The sequence below is a fragment of the Perca flavescens genome, chromosome 11, assembly GCF_004354835.1.
Source record: "Perca flavescens isolate YP-PL-M2 chromosome 11, PFLA_1.0, whole genome shotgun sequence".
Classification (NCBI taxonomy): domain Eukaryota; kingdom Metazoa; phylum Chordata; class Actinopteri; order Perciformes; family Percidae; genus Perca; species Perca flavescens.
In genome coordinates, this window is record NC_041341.1 from 12,222,580 (window position 1) to 12,241,739 (window position 19,160).

Here is a 19,160-nt window from a genome sequence, read left to right on the forward strand (position 1 = left end):
TTTCAAACGAGCAAAGTGGCAGTTGGTCAAGACCTTACCTATTTTTCTGGTGGGCAATTAACTTTGGCTCTGTGGACTGAATTTAGGTCCGTCTTAGTCTTTTGGATTCTGACTACCCACATTTGTGGATTTTACCCCATAGCTTTCCGGTCTTCCCTATATTTAGTTATAGCGTCTAACACGTTATACATTCAGGTGAGAAAAACGGTTATCTAAATGCAGAACTCTCTCCTCCTTTGATTATTTTTCTCTCCTTCTGCAGTTATTTCTATGTCCTTTAGTGGCCGTACAGTTAAAGACTAAGTTAATCTAGTGAGGGAAGGAAAAGGAACATGAGAGAAATTGTCTTAACTTGTGCTAGTGTTTAGCAATGTCAAAGTACCAAGGACTGGGTTATAAAGAGGATCTGACTGATTGTTGTGGTTCATATTAACAGCGAGCTACCTCTCTTCATGTCAACTCTGATTCACCCCACACAGAGTGACGCTAACTTCCTCTTTATCTGGATACTCTGAGTATCAGGGGGAATAGTTTAACACCAAACGTGATTTTCTCCGGAAACCTGCTTACAGTATTTCAAAAACGGTTATGTTAATTCATTGTATTCAATTAAATCATCTATAATTCTGCCACAATCTTTTTTCTGTACCACAAGAAGAGAAAATCCAATACATGAATTATTGATAGCATAAAGAATCAGGCAGATGGTGGGAAGCTAAAGTAATATGTTAAGGATAATGACAGTTTGAGCTCTACTGCTGCCAGACTACACCAGGGATCTTTCTTCCTGTCCTTACCCTGGGCGGGACATCCTCTGAAGGGGCTGGTTCACGGGGTGAGGGCCTATGCTGGGAGTGGGGTTGTGGGTCAGTGCGTGCAGGCGTTGATGATGAGGAGGATGGTGATGAAGATGGAGAGTAAGGGTGTTCCTGGCTGTTGCGAAGGTGAAGATTTTCAAAGCTAGCGGCCAGCGGCTCGGTGAAGGAGTGCGACCGCGACACAGCAGGCAGCGTGGTAGCGGAGGAGTTTGACGCTGCCACGCTGCCACTGCTCTTTAAAGCAGCCAGATGGGAACGGACCTTACAGACAACAAAAACACATTGGGGGAGGACGGGTCAGTCTGCATGCAGTGCACTATAACTAGGACAGGGGCTTCTCAGTATCTTTAGGGGTTTGTAAGATTGGAGCCATACGGGAGCATAAACTGTTCCAAAAAGCTTTAGGAACACTGACATGCAGCTTTGACATTATCCCTTTTCAGACATGGAATATGTAGCATCACTAGCTTCATCTATCCGTTGATGTGAAGGCTTTTTGTCATTCAAAAATAGCCCTTTGTCATGGTTTCTTTCAAACACGACAGCACTGTAACAGAAACAGCCACAATGCTTGTGCGATATTTGGCGGCAAGTTTGCAAAAGAGAGCCGTTCCAGCAGTGAGATGGGAAGTAATGATATTAAGGAAGAATGAGTGTTTCCGGTCTTCTCACAGGCTGCGTCAGTAATGGATTTTAAAACTTACTTTGACATTTAAGTCTTAATAATTGATCACTGCTTGCCCCGCCCTCACTAGTGAATCCACAAATAAATCTTATTTAGAGAGTGAATCATCCTGCCTTTCTTATATCGTCCAACTGAGCATTGAATGACAAGACATTACGTTGGGCCTAATTCCTATTTGCTGACATGCTGTATCTCAAGTGTTTGGCTGGATATTCATAAATATTAGCCCTGCAGTTGGCATGGAGGAAAATGTAGAGATTATAGTTAAGTGATAGATTTATTACATATCTCTTAAGAAGAAGGAACAAGACGTACATTAAATCTCTTTCGTGTATGTAAATTCATGCTGCTGCAGCCTCTACGTTAATCTGACAGCATTCAATTCAATCTTGCTCCATGTTGATGGTGAAGGAAATGGTACAGGTCAGTAAGGTTGCCATCATGACTTATGTAAATGTGACTCAGACATGAGGCCGACATGTAAAATTGCCATCACGTTTACGGAACGAGGTCCATGTCTGAAAGGGGGTAGAAGCGATTTTCGTAGAATTTTTTTTTTTCTGGTTAATATTCTAGACACAGAGTCACCAAACCAACTTAAAGACTAGAATATAAAACCAGCGCTGAATACAGGATTAAAGGTTAAGAACCACTGGCTTTAGATGTTGAGCTGTGTATCAGCTCAACATCTAAAGCATCTAAAGGTATGGCTCCAATTAGTAGCAGAGCCCCTAAAGATAAAGAACCCACATTTTTAAAGTGCCATCAGAGGACAGAAGCAACATTCTCAAAATCAAAGCACATGTACGTTGTACATTTTGTCACTGAGGCTGCACCTTTTTTGGGAGGGGGAGGTAGGGGGGGACAGAAAAGAGGCCAGGAGAGTAAAAGGGCAAAGTGAACTCCACTGTAAGAGCTATTCTAATCATATTTTAATTACTTATTTCGCAGTCTGAGCGACAAAAGGTATAATGTCATAATTTTGATTTCTGAGAGTAAACAGAAAAAAAAAAAAAAAAGCACAGGCAGTGAATGGAAAGACGAAGTGGCTCCTGAGACAAATATTGGTTAGACGCTTACTGTTGACTCATTTTTAACTTTCCTAAATCAAGATCATCGTTAATTATTTGATTTGGTTATACTGTATGTCATTTTTATATTCAAGTTGTTGCATGTTTAGAATAATTGATTGGAATATGGCAGTGATAAGAATATAGAATACAAATCCCTAATAACAAGGAGCCTCTTTTCAATATCAATTAGAAACTATTGACATTCTTTTAATTTCACCAAAAACTCTACATGAAACACTATGTGTAACTTCAAGACAGTTAAAGGCCTTGAATCCAGAAGTGATTTAAGACGTTTTCCAGAGTCTGTACAAATCTCTAAACTTTTACTCAGGTGGGATATTTATTTTGTATTAAAACTTTTAAATAGAGGCTCCTCGGTATATGTCGTGCTTTGACTTTAGTCTCCAATGCAGATATATTTACATTAACACTATACGTTACAGTGTCAATGTTTAGGGTTAGTTAACTTGAGTCTCACCCATTTTCAGCCTCAGGAGGATTCAGCCTCACCACTAGTGCCAAGCATGAAGATGAACTGTATTATACTGTAAGGCATGAACACAGGCTGGCATGCAAACATACATGTAGGCAGAACCACGCACAGGTTTACAGCATTCATGGCTGAGGTAAGAAAGCTTATGACTTTGACACTGCGGTCCACATCCCGTCTTGGTTTCTTTCACAATATCCATGATCTACCTTAAACAAGTAGCTGTAGTTGTTTCAACGTTAACAGAGAATACTCCATGACTGCAGCTTCTTGTCGTTTGGAAGTTCAAGTAATGTAGTTCACACTGCAGTTTTTTATTTTTTTTATTTATTTTTATTAAATTAGCTCTAATCAGAACACCTCAAAATGAATCCATCAGTTTGATTCTGTACGCAGTGAAGTATGCACGTGCAACAGTGTTAAAACTCAACGCCACAACTGAGCCTGACGACTCGCAGCTAATCAGAGAAACTTGATTAATCCACTTTTAACATTATGCCAAATGCTTAATAACGCACCAGTGAATTACATCATCACCCCCATTTTACGAAGTTACAGCATCGTTTTTGTATAATTTAATCTGTGCGACATATTCAAAACAGATGGACTTCAATGAACTGTGATTATTCATGCTTAGTGGGTTGAATTCTTCTCTGAGAAGATGACTAATACGGTCTGAGTCACCCTGCTGCAAATCTGGGTGCTAATGAATTATGGATGTTTTTAATCACCAGCACACAATGAGGAGGTACAGTATGTGCAGCAGAGACATACGACCCCCCCTAACATACCACTGAACAAACGTTCTATGTTCACACACACACACACACACACACACACACACACACACACACACACACACACACACACACACACACACACACACACACACACACACACACACAAAAAGTGACTCTGAAATAATTAGACATTTGGTGAAAGTACTTTTGTTTGCTTTAGCGAGTGGGAGGACAACCTGTCAATCAAAGAGTTAATCATGGGAGAAGAGTATATAATCAGGGTTGATCAAATTCCAAAAAGTTGAGTAAAATGGGAGATGTCTTTTAGATGAAAATAATAAAACCTTCACAAACAACCAATGGCTTTGTGTTTTCATAAAGAGCTCTTCTCTGTGAAAATGAGCATTCTGTCGTTAACTTGAAGATTTAATGCAGTTTCACAAGTTGCACAATAAAATTGAAAATATAATTGATGACAACCCTGAAGCTGAAAAGAGTCTAGAGAAGTTCAACAACAGCGGATAGTTGGATCCATTATCCAGAGGAAACATCCTGAAAGAGTTGAGCTAAAGACACAATCCAGGAAGGAGCAAATCACAGAAAAGCAGCACAACTAGTGAACACATCTCACATATTAAAAAAATACTAATAAGCCTTTCACACCAGAGCACAAGAACATAGACTCAAGGATTTTGAAATCACCTGAAGGGGAGAACCTTAACGAGAGATTGAGAAAAAGGTATTAAATGCAAACACGCAGGCAACATCCAAAGTAAGAGTAAGAGAGCTTTACTGTCATTGTCTCTGTCAAGTAAACGGCAGTTCTTGCTAAGTTTAAATCTTGTGGAAAGGACAGTTAAGAAAACAGGAAGGCTGCTGGGAATCATTTGACATACAAGCTTGTTATATGACTCCATGTATGTTTACTTTAGGTTTGAGGAGCTTTTGAGTCATGTCTCCCACTGAGTCTCACAACTTGTTCTCTCTGTTGTGGACATAATTAAACAAACATCTGGAGTTGAAGGGAGCGTACGTGGGTTTTTTTTTTTGTTTGGTTTTACTTTACAGCCAGCTTTAGTGACTCAATTTGATCGTTAAGCTACAATACGGCTAAATCCTGGAGGAGAAAAGGCACCAGCGGACTGTAACTAGTGGCAAACGACCCACTTGACAACAACTGAAAATGCTGCCTGTGTACAACAGCTGTTTAAAGTAAAGAAGACGGAATAATTCGAGAGGACGGGGAAAGGGTTTGAAGACATTAATGGTTACCTGTGGTTCTACAGGCCGATGCATGGCAGGCGGGTGCATGGCGGGCGGGTGCATGGCGGGCGCCTCAGATGCCGAGTTCCCATTGGGGTAGGAAGACTCGGAGCGCGGTGGCACCGGAGGCTGCTGCGGTTTGGTCTGAGCTGCCTGAGGAGAACCCTGGATGTTCTTCCGGTATCGCTCATCAGCCTAAAAAGGACAGACGCACACAAATGAAGGACAGCAGCATTAGCAGTGGTTTGAGAGTACGGGTCAATGTGGACGAGGACATTAAGGGGAGAGTAAGTGGACAGAAGCCATTAGGCACTACAGTTTGTTAGTTTCCTGCTGCAGAGCGGACGTTTTTTTTTACTAGCGGTGGTACAAGCACATCAGAAAGTCATCTGCTAATACAGGCACGCCAGCACGAATAACAAAGCACTTCCTCAAGGGCAGCAGTGTTAATGTTGCCAACATTTTCCACACATCCCCTGCTAGTAAGACAACGGCACCACGACCAGCAAAGAGTGTCATGCATGTGGAGCGAAAAACATCCACGGGGAAAACAAAGGTTAGGACACACACCGAGGTCCAGGACACTTATTCACAGTAAAAACTGAGGGGTTTTTTGTTTGTAAAAGAGTGGGTTTTTTATTCTAAAATGCCGATTTTCAACCGGCTCTGTTCATTCTGCGGACGTTTGCCTGCACTGCAGCGACACAGAGCCTGTTGAGTTTCCCTTTAAGGATTGTTGAACGATGATGGTCGAAAAGTTCAATTTGAGTCGTTTGTGTTTGAAAAGATGAACGAAGTCAGAAAATACACCATCACCAATACAACCATCTCCATTAAGTTGGGGAGAGAGAGAGAAAATCTTCTTCTTTTGTTAGATTTCCGCCAGATTAGAAGCTTCACAGTGGACAGTACCACTTCCACAAGTCCAAAAAAGTTATAATCTGATTAAATGTCGTTACACAGTTTATTGGATTACTTCATTTAGCGTCCATGTAAACATGGAATCTCTAAATCAGAATGATTTCAAGAAATATTGTCCATGATCCCACAGCTAAACTATTACAAATTGTAACAAACCAGGATTATCATTTCAATGTGTATTAACCTGCTGACTTCTACTGAAACAGCCAAGTGAACCACACAAACACTTGTTTGTGTTCACAGTCACGGTCGCCCAAGTTTGTGTTTTGCATCATCTGAACACCCCACCTATTCCTGCTCAAAAAACTGTATTTTGGATCTGATTAGTGTCTCTCTCCTCTTCTTCCCCCAACAGGTGGTGAATGGCAACAGCAGGATGCCAAACAGAGAGAGACACACTAAGGGGTCTCATTATTACAGTAACTTAAATAATATGGTGGCAAAGAGACAACAGCAAGGATCATTAGAAGAGCAGCAGCGCCCTCGCTGGGGAGGAGGAGCTGGTCTGGTCCAAAGAACGGAACTGAAAACATTAAAAAAGGAAGAGGTGTTCGGAGTTTTGCTGACCGGATATGGCTAAAGTTTAATCTATCTAGCTTCGCTACCTTCTTCGTTGCTCTGCCTGGTTGTAGCCCTATCCTATAGCGTGAAGAGGGAATTTGAAAGACAACCGTTTATCCCGCCCCTCGGATTGAGCCCTGTCAATGGTGAGTTCCCAGGCCCAACATCTGGATGTGGGTCTGGCTTGTCAGGCTACTTCAGACAGGCAAAAAAGTAAAATGGGAGGCCAAAAACAATTCTTAGACTTCAACAATTAAATAGGGTTAGGGTTTAGAGTCCCAGACTTTAATTAGTGAAATAACCCAGAAATTGTTTGGTATTTTTACCTACTAATTGCATCAAATTGTTAAATCAATAAAGAAAATGAAAAGCGATCAACCACTTGAGAACTGAGGGTCACATTCAGAGTTGAGCTCAGCTGTGACAGCCAAGTGATTATAATTAACTGAATGTGCTGCCCAGAAATTGAATTAAGCACACATGCAGCACAAGTCTGAATGCATAAACTGTCATTTTCCTTGTCCATCTTTTGACCCAAGTTCTGCCCAACGTAATCAAATCTGAAAACATCCCATATTGAGTTATCAAAAGTTCATACAGTGCATTAGAGCTACGTATATGGGCTGGAATGAGCATGTGAGTGGGTTACCTGATATTTTGCTTATGAAAAGTCTTTATATATTATTTTGTGGTTTTAATTTGGGTCTCCGTCGACTTCATTGTAGTAGAAACGTCTATCAAGGAGGCCTTTTGCTGCTGGTCCAGTTTTACTGGAGTATATTTGCATCATGGACCTGTTTAATTATTACAAGTTTAGAAAGAGAATACATTCTAGTCATTTAGTTCGTCTACAAAGCGTCCACACATCCCACACCAGCAACTAGCCATCACCATGTACACATTGCACACCCGAAGCGGTGGGAGTGAGTACAACACAAGCAAAGTTAGCATTCCACAGCAGTCAGTGTGACGGGTTCACCTCTCTGATTGGCTCAGAGTCAGGGGCGGGGCCTTGCAGGTCAGCAACAGGTAGCTTGGGTTCTGTAGTTTTCTCCAGACTGTGATTTTGACTTGTCTTTTCAGAGTCAGTACTCTGTTGTTCTGTCGTATCCGGCTCAGGGCTCTGCGGGGGCTTTATCCTGTCCTGTTCAACGCTCTGTGGGGGTTTGGCGCTCTGTTGCTGGGCTGTTTTGTTACTATCCAGGTTCTGGTTTTGTTGGAGGGACAGCAGGTAGGCCTGCTCCTGCTGCAGCTGTCTCTGGAGCTTCTGGGCTTGGCGCTGCTCCTCAAGCTCCCGCCATTTATACTCCTGAGTACAGGAAGGGGCAAGTAAACCAAAACCTTTGACAGAAAAACGTTGGGAAAGTTGTACTGTTTCCACAACATGTTTTAAAAAAAAAAGAAAAAGAAAAAAACTCCATTCTTTAGGGTCCTGTTTAGATGAAAACTCAGCAACTTTAATTCCTTCTGGGATCCCCATCTAGAACCCATCTGAAATGCTGCAAGTAAACGTGTTCTCCTTTCTGAAAAGTATCAGGAGCCACACTGTTTCACATTACAGCTCATTTTTAAACCTCTGATGTGGTCAGCACAAAATTGTAAGCCTCGTCATGAGATGCCAGGCCTAAACTGCTAAAGGAACTGAATAAAAATGATTAGGGGGAGGGAGCATGGCCCCAGAGAAGGGAAAGGGTTGTGTATTTTCTTTCTTTTTGCTGAAGTGAAGGTAGTGTGGGGGGTCTTTAATTTAGTCACATCTCAGATTTGTATATTTTATCCGTTTCTTGCGAGTTTTACTGTAAAAAAAGATTGGATGGTTACATCCAAACCATGCCTTTTGTGTGTGCTACAGAGCATACACATGTGGAGATGCAGAGGACATGTCTCCACATCAGGGCTTTATCTTCTAGTAGCTAGTAGGACCAATATGTCAGCTTTGAGAACAGCTGATGTGGATCTTTGTAGTAAGAAGGGATTGAACATTATCTCGCTAAAGAGCCATTTCTTCACAAGCCAACAGTCTAACAGAGTTAAATTATAATGTGATGCATGCTCAGCGCATCCCAACCTGTGCTACTAATGGATGACAAAATTACTGTTTCATTAACAGATTGAGCTTAAATCAGGGTTGAGAAATTAGAGGAGAGGGTGTTGAAGTCCTTTTTGTAAGTCAAGGGAAAGGTCCCAACTAAATATCAATACTTTTGGGAAGGGTCTTGCTTTTAATTTTCAAGCATTAGGCTCACCCCCTTAAACAAACTAAACTAAACAAACTCAGGCAACAGCAAGCTTGTGGCCCAGACGTCCAAAGTGTCCAACTGCACATCTGTTGGAGCGGTTAACTTTGGTCAAAGCTAAACCATTAAACTATTAAAACAGTAATGATTTATATGAGTTTTAATACTTGTGCACATTGCCAGAAGCCACAGCTAAACTATCAAGAGGTTGTTAAATGAGATGTATAAGATATATTCTCATAAACCTGGCTGAAACAAGTGTTGGATAACTTTAAATCAATAACTTTTTCACAATGGTGACTTTGTAAGAACCAGGGAGTGCAGCCAATGATAAAGTGATGGTGTGCGGCCTGGAAGTGGGGATATGAGTGATCATATCCTTTCATTATTTGAGTACCCTCTGTAACCTCCCAGAGGAGCAGAATCCTTTAAAAATGGAAAAACAACAAGTCATACAAACCCCTGAAAATAACCTGCGCAAGACCTGGAACATCTGGAGTAAAAACAGGGAAAGCCCTCTCTTCCAGTTAGATGACTAGTTTCCTGGTGACGACGTCGCCATCACTAAGGGCTCTGTAAACATCCCGACTTCACCAGCAAAAACCTGAGAATACTTATTACGTCTGGACCTCTACCGTTAACGGCTCCCCTTGGATCTACAAAAGTCAGAAGTTAGTCCCAAAAACTTGATTCAGTTCAGATCGGAAAGGAAAACTCAATCAGGAAAGTTTGTGTAACGGAGGAATAATAAGTAGCTGCATTATGAAGTTCAACAACCTGGGAGTTGTGGAAACATAAAAAAAAAATAACCACTTGGGACACCACTTGGGATGGAAATAACATTAAGGAAGAATTGTAGATTTAGGGGGGCAAGGAGAAAGAAAAAGAAGAAACTATTTGAAGAAATAAGGGTAGTAGGGAGAATAGGGGCCAACACTCCATTGTCTATTATGCGGGGGGGAAACAAACTCAAGCATAAATGCGATGTCCCGGGTTTAGACATGGCAGCCAAACACTCACCAGCAGCATGGCCTGTTCATGGAGCAGCTGCTGCTGCAGGATCTCCAGGTGCCTCTGCTCCTCCTCCAACTGACGGCGGATGTACTCCTGTCAATCAAACACAGTCCCCGTTAGGTCTATTTGGCAACGAATATCAAATATCAATATAATAGTATCACATAAAACATCAAGAACTAAATCTCAAAAATCCAACTTCTTGGTAACTATGGTGGGACGGACATGGTTTCCTCCTGAAATCAAAGAAGATGCTAAGCAAATTTTGATATAAAATTTCTTTTAAAGCTAAATATTTTTCCACACGCAATTGCAAAAGAATTGGTCCCAAATTTTTGTTTTTTTATTTTTTTACCCCAAAGCAAGTAATTAAATCAGTGCCGCAATAAAAACAAAAACTAGCTAGGAGATCCTCGGTGGACCAAATGACAAAATATATTGAAATGGTTGTAGAGCTAATAACTACGTGGTCACAAAAACATTACAAATCCCACTAAATCCATCTCTTTACTTTTGATTCACATTCATTTAAATGAACATGTGGTATAAATAAGATATCAACTTTTAATTTAGCCACATGTCCATGTGTTCAACTACTTTGACAAAGGTCTGAACAGCACGCTCACTGGTTTCTTCTTCTGTGGGATTCTGGCTCCTACCTGTTCTCGGTCGGCCCTCCTCTTCTCCTCTTCGGCCCTCCTGCGCTCTTCCTCCTCTTTGCGGCGTCGCTCCATCTCCTCGACGCGCCTCTTCTCCTCTTGTTCACGTCGGCGCTGCTCGCGCTCCTGCTGCCTCCTCATCTCACGCTCACGCCGTTGTTGCTGGCGGTGGACACAGGAGGCGAGTTAACAGAGAAACCGGTTCATGTCCCATTGGACGGCGTCCTAGTTCTGACTTTTCGTCTAGTCAAACAGTATGTGACACAGAGCTCGAGTTTTTATTATGATTTCCAGGGCACTGATAAGTTGTACAAATCAGATCCTGAGGGGCGTAACCCACATGCAACTTCTATTAGAAAACAACGGTGGCTTGTTGTTCCTTTAAGGTCAATTTAAAAAAAACACATCTTTGGTGCCACCACAGCTCAACTGAGCAGTGTTAGTATTAACAACAAGACACAACATGCAAAGAAAGTCACTTTTGTTGACATTGATATGGTTAACTCCATTTAAAGGGCACATTGTTAGAAATGCAAAGAAGAAAGGGAACAGAAAAAGAAATAATAAATAGACAGCAACAACGAGAGCCCAAAACGAGCTCTAATGTAGATAAGATGCCAAAAGTATAATCAAAAAATGGTTAAATTAGACCATGGAGACAATTAAGTTCATCATGTGGTTCACTTTAGTTTGTTCTAAGTAAGACATCCAAGAGGCTCCCTTTTTTCTCATGATTTTGACAAGACATTATACCTACAGACAACGATTTTGACAACTTAGTCGTTGTTTCAGCCATTTTTCTCGAATTTGAAAAGGTCTGCTTTTCTTGATCATATATTGTAGTAAATGGAATATTTGGGGAATTCAAGCTGTTGGTTGGACAAAACAGATCATTTCACTTTTGTCATTTATTTTTTACATTTTATAGAAGAAAACTATCATTAACCAATAATGAAAATATGTTGTATGTGCAGTCCTACATTGATTTAAAAACTGCTGCTAGGTTCAAAGCAGTCTAGACTCATTTTGATTGTATATTCTAATATAAGAAATGCAGTACATTAAAGGCCATCTGTTCAAGGACATATGCTATTTACTTAAAATCCACAGGCTGTCAGGGATTTTCAAGGCTATACTACGGTATTTTGTTTAAACAACCTTGATGTAAACTGTGATGTGTGTTCTGAGCATTTTCCAAACTCTGGACACCAGGATAGTTAGGTATTTATTTACCTGTTCAAGTGGAGGACATATAAATACAGATGAGCTGAAGTGACAGGACAGAATTAAAATGTCAACATTTCGAGCCCTGCATTAAGACTAAATTAGAGTAATATTTTAAGTCTGACAGGCACTTATCTAATACGTGGCTCTCTAAGCAGACAGATATAGAAATTATACTGATTTCTGTCAGTCAGCGTGTTGTGAAGGTGCAGGGAAAGCTGCAGGCTATCAGTTTTGGTTGCGGTATCATGACGTGTCGTGTTTATATCAATTTAGTGCTCAACATTAGGGGTTCCACAGGAGGTAATGTATCACAACGGGAGCTCACATGTGCAGTGGTATTTGTCTGACGTGGCTTAGGTTCAACTTTGGCTTCTACTGTCTGATTCATCTAGCACTGTCATGAATCAGAAACACAGCCTGGAGCTGTGGCTGCTGGGAGAAAACATGAGCAAAAAAGTCAATGCACACTTCACGCCTCACTTTACATTTTCTTCATTTCATGTCTGTTTGTCAGTCCCTCTTATTGTATTTAGGTATTTATCTCTAGTTCCAGATAATTTGGTTTAGTCCACTTCTATTTTTGGGGCATTTTAGGCATTTATTTTGACAGGAAAGCTGAAGACATGAAAGGGGAGAGAGAACAACACGCAGCAAAGGGCCGGTCAAAGTCGAACCTGCGCCCGCTGTGTCAAGGAGTAAACCTCTATATATGGGCGGTTGCTCTACCAATTGAGCTACCCGGGCGCCCGGTTTAGTCCACTTCTGTCAAAATTTATAATCGTCTCTTTTTAATCTTGCCATCACGATGTTTCTCCTTTGAGAGAAGTGAGGAGGAAACGCAGCAGAGCTCACACAGACACTAATAGAAGAGGACCACAGCTCAAAGAGATAAAGGATAATTACAAAAATTACCTACAGGGACACAAATTCTTTTTTTTCTTACCAGCCTTAAATTGATTTTGGAGTCTCGTATATAATATTATCAATCAAAAATCTGAACACTAAACCTCCAAGTTTAAAGTCTCTAATCTTATTACACACATAAACTGCACCTGATTAACTGGCTATGTCCCCCTGGCTGCTCACACTGAGCAAAGACTGGCTTTTCCAACAGCATTTCCTAACCCATATCACCTCCTTCTTAGAGGAGGAGAGAAGAAAAAGCTTGATGAAGAGGAAAACTTTGGTCCATAATGTGTGTTTGGGTTATGGCTGCAACTGATCATTAATCTGGGAGTATATACATATATATATATATATATATATTATACATACACAAATAATCGATTTATTGTTTGGTCTATAAAATGTTTAAAAAATAATAATAATAAAGCGCATCAAAGTGTCCCAGAAGCCCTGGGGTGATATGTTTAATTGCTCTGGTCAACAGGACAAAATACGTCCAAAAGCAATGTAAATTAAAATTAATTGAGTATTGTTTATCATTCAATTCACAATTAATATATACATAAGAGAGGGAGAAGCTGAAACCAACAAATATTTAGCATTTTTGCTTGATAAATGGCTAAAGACTGTTGTTGATTAATGCTGTCAATCAGTTAGTCTGGCTCAAAGGAAGTACATTGCTGGGATTAAAGCCTGATATCAGGCGCGTCTCCTTCACCTTTTGCTATCGGGGCTAAGCGCCCCTAGGACGGTTGTGAATGGTGTAAAGAAATACCACTCTGGTTGAGCGATTTTTCACCTATGCCAGAAAAAATGTGTTGGAAGTTCCCTTTACCTGGGCCTAAGTACACTAGCTCGTCAACACATGCTATCTTCGGTAATGTTTCATATTTCCTGGATCAGTCAGTATTTAAACAAATGTATCTAAACTTCTCGGTGTTGGTGACATCATTCTCTCTGGAAGGAGAAGTTCTCCTCGATGCGTGTAAGAAGCTTCATAAATAACTCACGTTCTCTAAAACAGGAGTATTTTTAGTCCTCTTCTAACTTACAGTGTAACTCCTGGGAGGGATGCTGTGATGCTTCATAAATAATCTATAAACTAGATATGGTTTTCAATTAAACAGTGACTGTTCAAGCAAAGAGCAGTTTTTTCAATCTGGTTTTGTTTGGGACAGCACTGCTTTAGAGTTTGCTAACATTTTAATAGCTGAGAGGGCACAAGGCAGCCCCTAAGGACAGCTTTACAACAATACAAGTGATGAGATATTCAGATTTTAAACAGTTAAACTAAATTATTTGTAAAATCAAAGAAAAGTAAATGCATCCAAAATAATAAAAAGTTTCTTTTTATTTCATGAGTTAATGAGTGAGAGCAGGGTAGGGGACAGGAAAACAAGGTTTAGGAAGATAAAGATATGAAAACAATGTTCCTTGTTATCTGAGTTATGTTCCTATTCTTAGATTTTGATTTATTTGATGTCTCTCTTTTATTTAGTATATGCACATTTATTTTATCTTTGTCAATTTTAAATGTAATTATTTCTTTTATTTTGAAAATCTTCCTCTCTCTTTTTAATTTGCTTATTTTGGATACTGTTCCAATTTAACTATACAATCCTATTTACGTATATCATTTGCTTTATATCTGTGAATGTAGATGAATATCATTTTATAATTCTTTTATACAAATGGAAATGAGCATTGACACAAACCAACATCTTCTTAGGCTCAATACATTTTTTTGAAATACAATCATGCACTGCAGTGTCCATATCCACCTCTATTTGTTTTCTTTCCTAACAAAGTGTGAGGGAAGTGTTCATTTCTGAGGCCTGTGTGCTCACCTCCTCCAGCCGCCTCCTCTGCTCCTTCTGCTGCTCGATACGTTTCTGCCTCTCGGCCAGTAGCTGGCGCTTGTACTCCTCCTGCTCGCGGAGCTGCTGCTCCTGGAGGAGCTGCTGGCGGCGCAGCGCCTCCGAGCGCTCCTTGTTCTCCTGCTGCAGCCGGATGAAGTCGCGGCGCAAAGTCGACTCGCCTGGCACGTTGACTATGGAGCTACACGGAGGACGCAACGAGAGGCTTTAGCTGCTATGTTAGCTCATTACATTGTTTTTTTAAGAAAAGGTGATGAAAGTTTTTCAATGTAGGATGTAAATAAATATTCAATTTTCGACATGAGGATGCTGATGATTTGGTGTGGCATCACCGACATGTTTGTAAAAATTTGAAAATAACAGTTACATATCACTGGAAAGCTGCTGTTGAGCTCCTTCTGCCAAAGCCACACACTTCTAATCACGAAGAATGACAAAAGGGAAAAACACAAAAACGTTTATATGCTCTAAATTTGAATTTCTGTAATTGTTTAGATTACATGATTTGATTTCATATTTAGCTTTTGCTCTGCTCTGGATTCATCAGAACTAGGTTCATGCCCCTTCTGCTCTGGCCTGTGGTTCGTGCATACTCATATAGAACATGGTAGTGGTTAGCTTCTTGTACTGGGAGAAGTTATCATGTTTAGCTTGTTTTTAGTGCAGTTTGACCAGACAAACGTACTGTATACTGGTTGTACTGTTCCATAGGCGTTGTGAAAATATATTCTCACCTTGGCTCTCCTTCTTGCTCAGATGCCTCTTCCTCCTCTTCTTCACTGCCGCTGTATTCATACTCCGTCTCATCTGAGGATAGTACGGGAAAAGAATAGAACAGCTAAGTAAAAGTTGTTAAAATGTTAAACTGAACGCATCTTGTATATGCGGGTTACGGTTTTATTATGAGCCCATGGCATGAACATTTCACTTTATGAGGTTTTCTAACATTAATATGAGTTCCCCCAGCCTGCCTATGGTCCCCCAGTGGCTAGAAATGGTGATAGGTGTAAACCGAGCCCTGGGTATCCTGCTCTGCCTTTGAGAAAATGAAAGCTCAGATGGGCCGATCTGGAATCTTCTCCTTATGAGGTCATAAGGAGCAATTACCAATATTCAATTATATATTCAATTACCAATAACTCAGAAATGTCCCTTTTTAGGTTATATTAAGTTTGTTCTTTTACCATTTCCTTTCCCCCTGACAAAGACACAAAACATCTCCACATTTTGTAGAGCAGCTACTGAACTATTCCAGATGTTTATCCATGAGTTCTCCCCCATTCCCCCCCCCCCACCCCGATACTAACAAACGTTGGATCATTAAGAACAGCACTGTTATTGTTTATAGGATGAAACTATGTACACGTGTCAGTTTCACAGCAGCGATAAACACGCTGACACCATCAGATCTATCTCGGGGCTCACCCTTCTCTCCCCTCTTCTTCTTGGTCCGGTCGATGTGGTCTTTGAGCTGGATGCGGACCTGCCTCTCGTTGGGCTGGTCCCGAATGAAGGGGTGTTTCAGCAGCTGCTCAGTGGGAGGACGCTGAGTGTAGTTCTTCACCAGGCAACCCTCAATGAAGCTGAAGAACTTCTTCGACCTGTTAGGTTAAAGTTAAATGTGACGTTTGGAGATGAGATGACATTTAGCCATTTTAAGATAAGATACAGTACCAGTCAAAAGTTTGGACAGGCTTTCCTATTCATGTGAATGAAAAAGCGTGTCCAAACTTTTGACTGGTACTGTAAGATAAACTTTATTGTCTTGGGCAAGAAGCGCTGACAACAGCTGCATACAATCACATGTATTAGTATGCTGTAGTATCTCGGTCCGTAGGGAGTTGGGTTGGGAACTGGAGGGTTGCCGGTTAAGTCCCAGTACGGACCAAAAATATGGAGCATGGATTGATAGCTGGAGCCAGTTCACCTTCTCGGCACTACCAAGGTGCCCTTGTGCAAGGCACCAAACCCCCAACTGCTCGGGGCGCTCCTCCAAGGAGCCTCCTCCTGAGCATGTGTGTAGTTCAGGCCTGTGTTTAATGTGTGTGCAACTGTACTATCCCTCGCGGGATAAATAAAGGCATGTCTTCTTCTTCTAAATACAGTATTTCACAGACAATATATATAACAAGAAAACAATGTACTTTAGGACAAGAAAAATAAATAAAGATCATCATTATATTCTTTATCTAAAAGATTAAAAGAAGAGGGATTAAAAACCGAAGCCCACCATTTTTTCGACTTGAGTCGAGGAGGAGGGTTTCTGGGAATGAGGAAGAGGGCTCTCATTGGATGCATGTCACACAGAGCTGGAGGAAACAACAGAGAAGACAGGTGAGAGGCAAAAACACACAAAGCCACACATGTTAGACTGATATTTTGTGTATTCATGGTCGGCATAGGAAAAAACAAGTTAAATAGAAAGGTAAAGTAAAGCTGAAATTGAAAGGTTAAAAATGGAATATGTTATTGTAAGAGGAAGATAAGTACGATCACTTTAAACAGATCAGGCCGTGGTTGATTTGACCAATAGCTTGTTCACCACTTGCTTGCGGTCTCTTACCAGAAACGCTACAATCTTTAGCTTTGTTTGCAGAAGTTGTATAAAAACTGTACTTTCCAGTTTTGTGCCGTATAAGTAATTATATCAATTTCTCAAAATTCCTATTTAAATGATATGTTTTGAAAATGACACACAAACCACCATTAGGTGCGATGTGTACTTACGGGGAGCTCCCTCAGCCATCTCTATAGCCGTGATTCCACAGGACCACAGGTCACTCTGATGGACAGAAGACAAGATTAGTTAAAGGAGCTTGTGTGCACGTTTCAATAACACGTGGATGTGTTATATCTAAGATAGCAGTGGTTCTAAAACTTTTTAAGCAGTTTGTGCAAGAACAGACTGTTGAAATCTGATGCCAAACTGTGATTTCTGACAGTCTCCTATTTTACAACCATATTTGATACCAGAGACCGTGTCCTAGTTACTCTCAACAATCCACTGCTATCGACTCTCAAAGCCGGATCTACCACAAAACAAGGGCTTTTAACCTCCATTGTAACAGGGTGGCAGCAGAATCCTTAGCTATGTGTCAGTGGGAAAATGTGTTTTTTATTTGTTTGACCTTTTAAAACACACAATTGGCATCTCAAAGGTTAAACCACATCTTGTTTTTTTTAATGTCAGAAACACACAGTTAACACACCGCAAGCATACTACCAAAGCTGTCTGGGTAAGTCCTGATTAACTGGTTGAAAATTGCAGCTTTCAAAGGGAGATGGGGCAATTTTATTTTTCTTTATCTTTTTTCCTTCTATTTGTTCTGGGAACCCTTTTTTTTGTCTGAAAATCTATTCAAACAGTCCCTGATACACTGTAAAACAGTAGATCCAGTTCTTTACCCTGTAGTCGTAGGTAGCATCTGGGTTTTCATCACAAGCGATGACCTCCGGAGCCATCCAATATGGCGTCCCGATGAAGGTGTTCCTTCGACCTACCGTCCGGTCCAGCTGAGCACTCACACCAAAGTCCACTGGGAAATAGAAAATGATCATCAATTATTATTGGTTCACACCCTTTTCACTGACAGCATCATTTCTATAAAGTATCTGAGAACCAAAAGAGTGACTTAAAGATATCCCCTAAGTTTGGGAACATCCTAACAATGTTCCAAGTTGTGGTTTATAATAAAACACATTTCCAGTTGCAAATTAAAAAAAATGTTATGTATTGAAACGGTTCAGATCCTGTAAAAGCAGACTAACATTGTCAGAGCGGTCTTTTAAATTTCAGCCCCTGCGCCAAATAAAAGATTCAGTCTCCTATCTAGAACGCCTTGTTAAATAAAATGTTACTTGTTGTCTTGTCATGTTAAAACCACCAAACTCCGGTCTACAGTCCGTGTTGGATCCTGACTCACGGTGTAAAGGTCAAGTTGCTGCTCTGTTACGGGGCTCTGTCTCGCCTCCTTTTAGCTAAACTACAAAGTGTTTTATTGTGGCCTCAGTGGAGCCATGTGGTTTAAACTGTGTCACAGGACAGCAACAAATGAGGTCAATCTGATTACATTACATTATCTAGTTAATAAAAAAACAAGATTAATGAGTGTAAAATTCAAATAAAGCTATTTTAATTAGCTTATTATTTATTTTTAATTTAGAGATCATGAATAAAGGTATACTTAAAATGAATCCTTTTTCTTCAGGCACCATTCCAATAAGTGTTATGTATAAAGTGAAATGGAGAGGAGTTCAGACGAAGTGACAACCTCTGACATGTATATATCTTAGAGTTACGTTTTATTGTTTGCTTTTAGTCATCAGTAGAAAGACGAAGAGAAGAGTGCAATCTGTCCATTTCCAGCACTCACTCTTTTTCTTGTGCTTTGAATACGACCCCTTGTATTCTTGTTTGAGATGCTAAGCCCACCCTGAGGTGAAATCCTAAAACCGCCAGTTAATTGTCAACCACAGTTTTTCCAGGAATTCAATCAAGGTCAGGCGTTTTGCTGATTGACTGAGCAGTTTCCCTGGTAAGAAAAACAACCGAGCTAATAAGAGCTTTGCAGGCAGAATTAAACACAGCAGTGTCCTACGTCCTCCGCCAGAGCCCAAAAAAGAGTGACAGAAAAAAAGCAACAAAAATGGAGAAGTGCAGATGAGATCCAGGGATTGTGCAGGGTTCAT

General features: G+C 40.5%; 1 protein-coding gene across 4 annotated transcripts in view; it reads right to left on the reverse strand.

Moving 5' to 3' along the window:
• Positions 1–19,160, reverse strand: part of LOC114563793 (mitogen-activated protein kinase kinase kinase kinase 4) — a 111,138-nt gene that overhangs the window by 20,697 nt on the left and 71,281 nt on the right. For 2 of the 4 annotated variants that reach the window (XM_028590670.1, XM_028590667.1), the window contains exons 7-17: positions 17,877–18,007; positions 17,199–17,253; positions 16,702–16,780; positions 15,897–16,072; positions 15,206–15,278; positions 14,442–14,652; positions 10,462–10,623; positions 9,809–9,895; positions 7,531–7,860; positions 5,079–5,264; positions 798–1,079 (exon numbers count right to left, since the gene is read on the reverse strand). In XM_028590670.1, the coding sequence (XP_028446471.1) occupies positions 798–1,079; positions 5,079–5,264; positions 7,531–7,860; positions 9,809–9,895; positions 10,462–10,623; positions 14,442–14,652; positions 15,206–15,278; positions 15,897–16,072; positions 16,702–16,780; positions 17,199–17,253; positions 17,877–18,007 (1,772 nt within the window). The remainder of the gene's footprint in view (positions 1–797; positions 1,080–5,078; positions 5,265–7,530; positions 7,861–9,808; positions 9,896–10,461; positions 10,624–14,441; positions 14,653–15,205; positions 15,279–15,896; positions 16,073–16,701; positions 16,781–17,198; positions 17,254–17,876; positions 18,008–19,160) is intronic. The other 2 variants (XM_028590669.1, XM_028590668.1) reach the window with 2 other exon arrangements.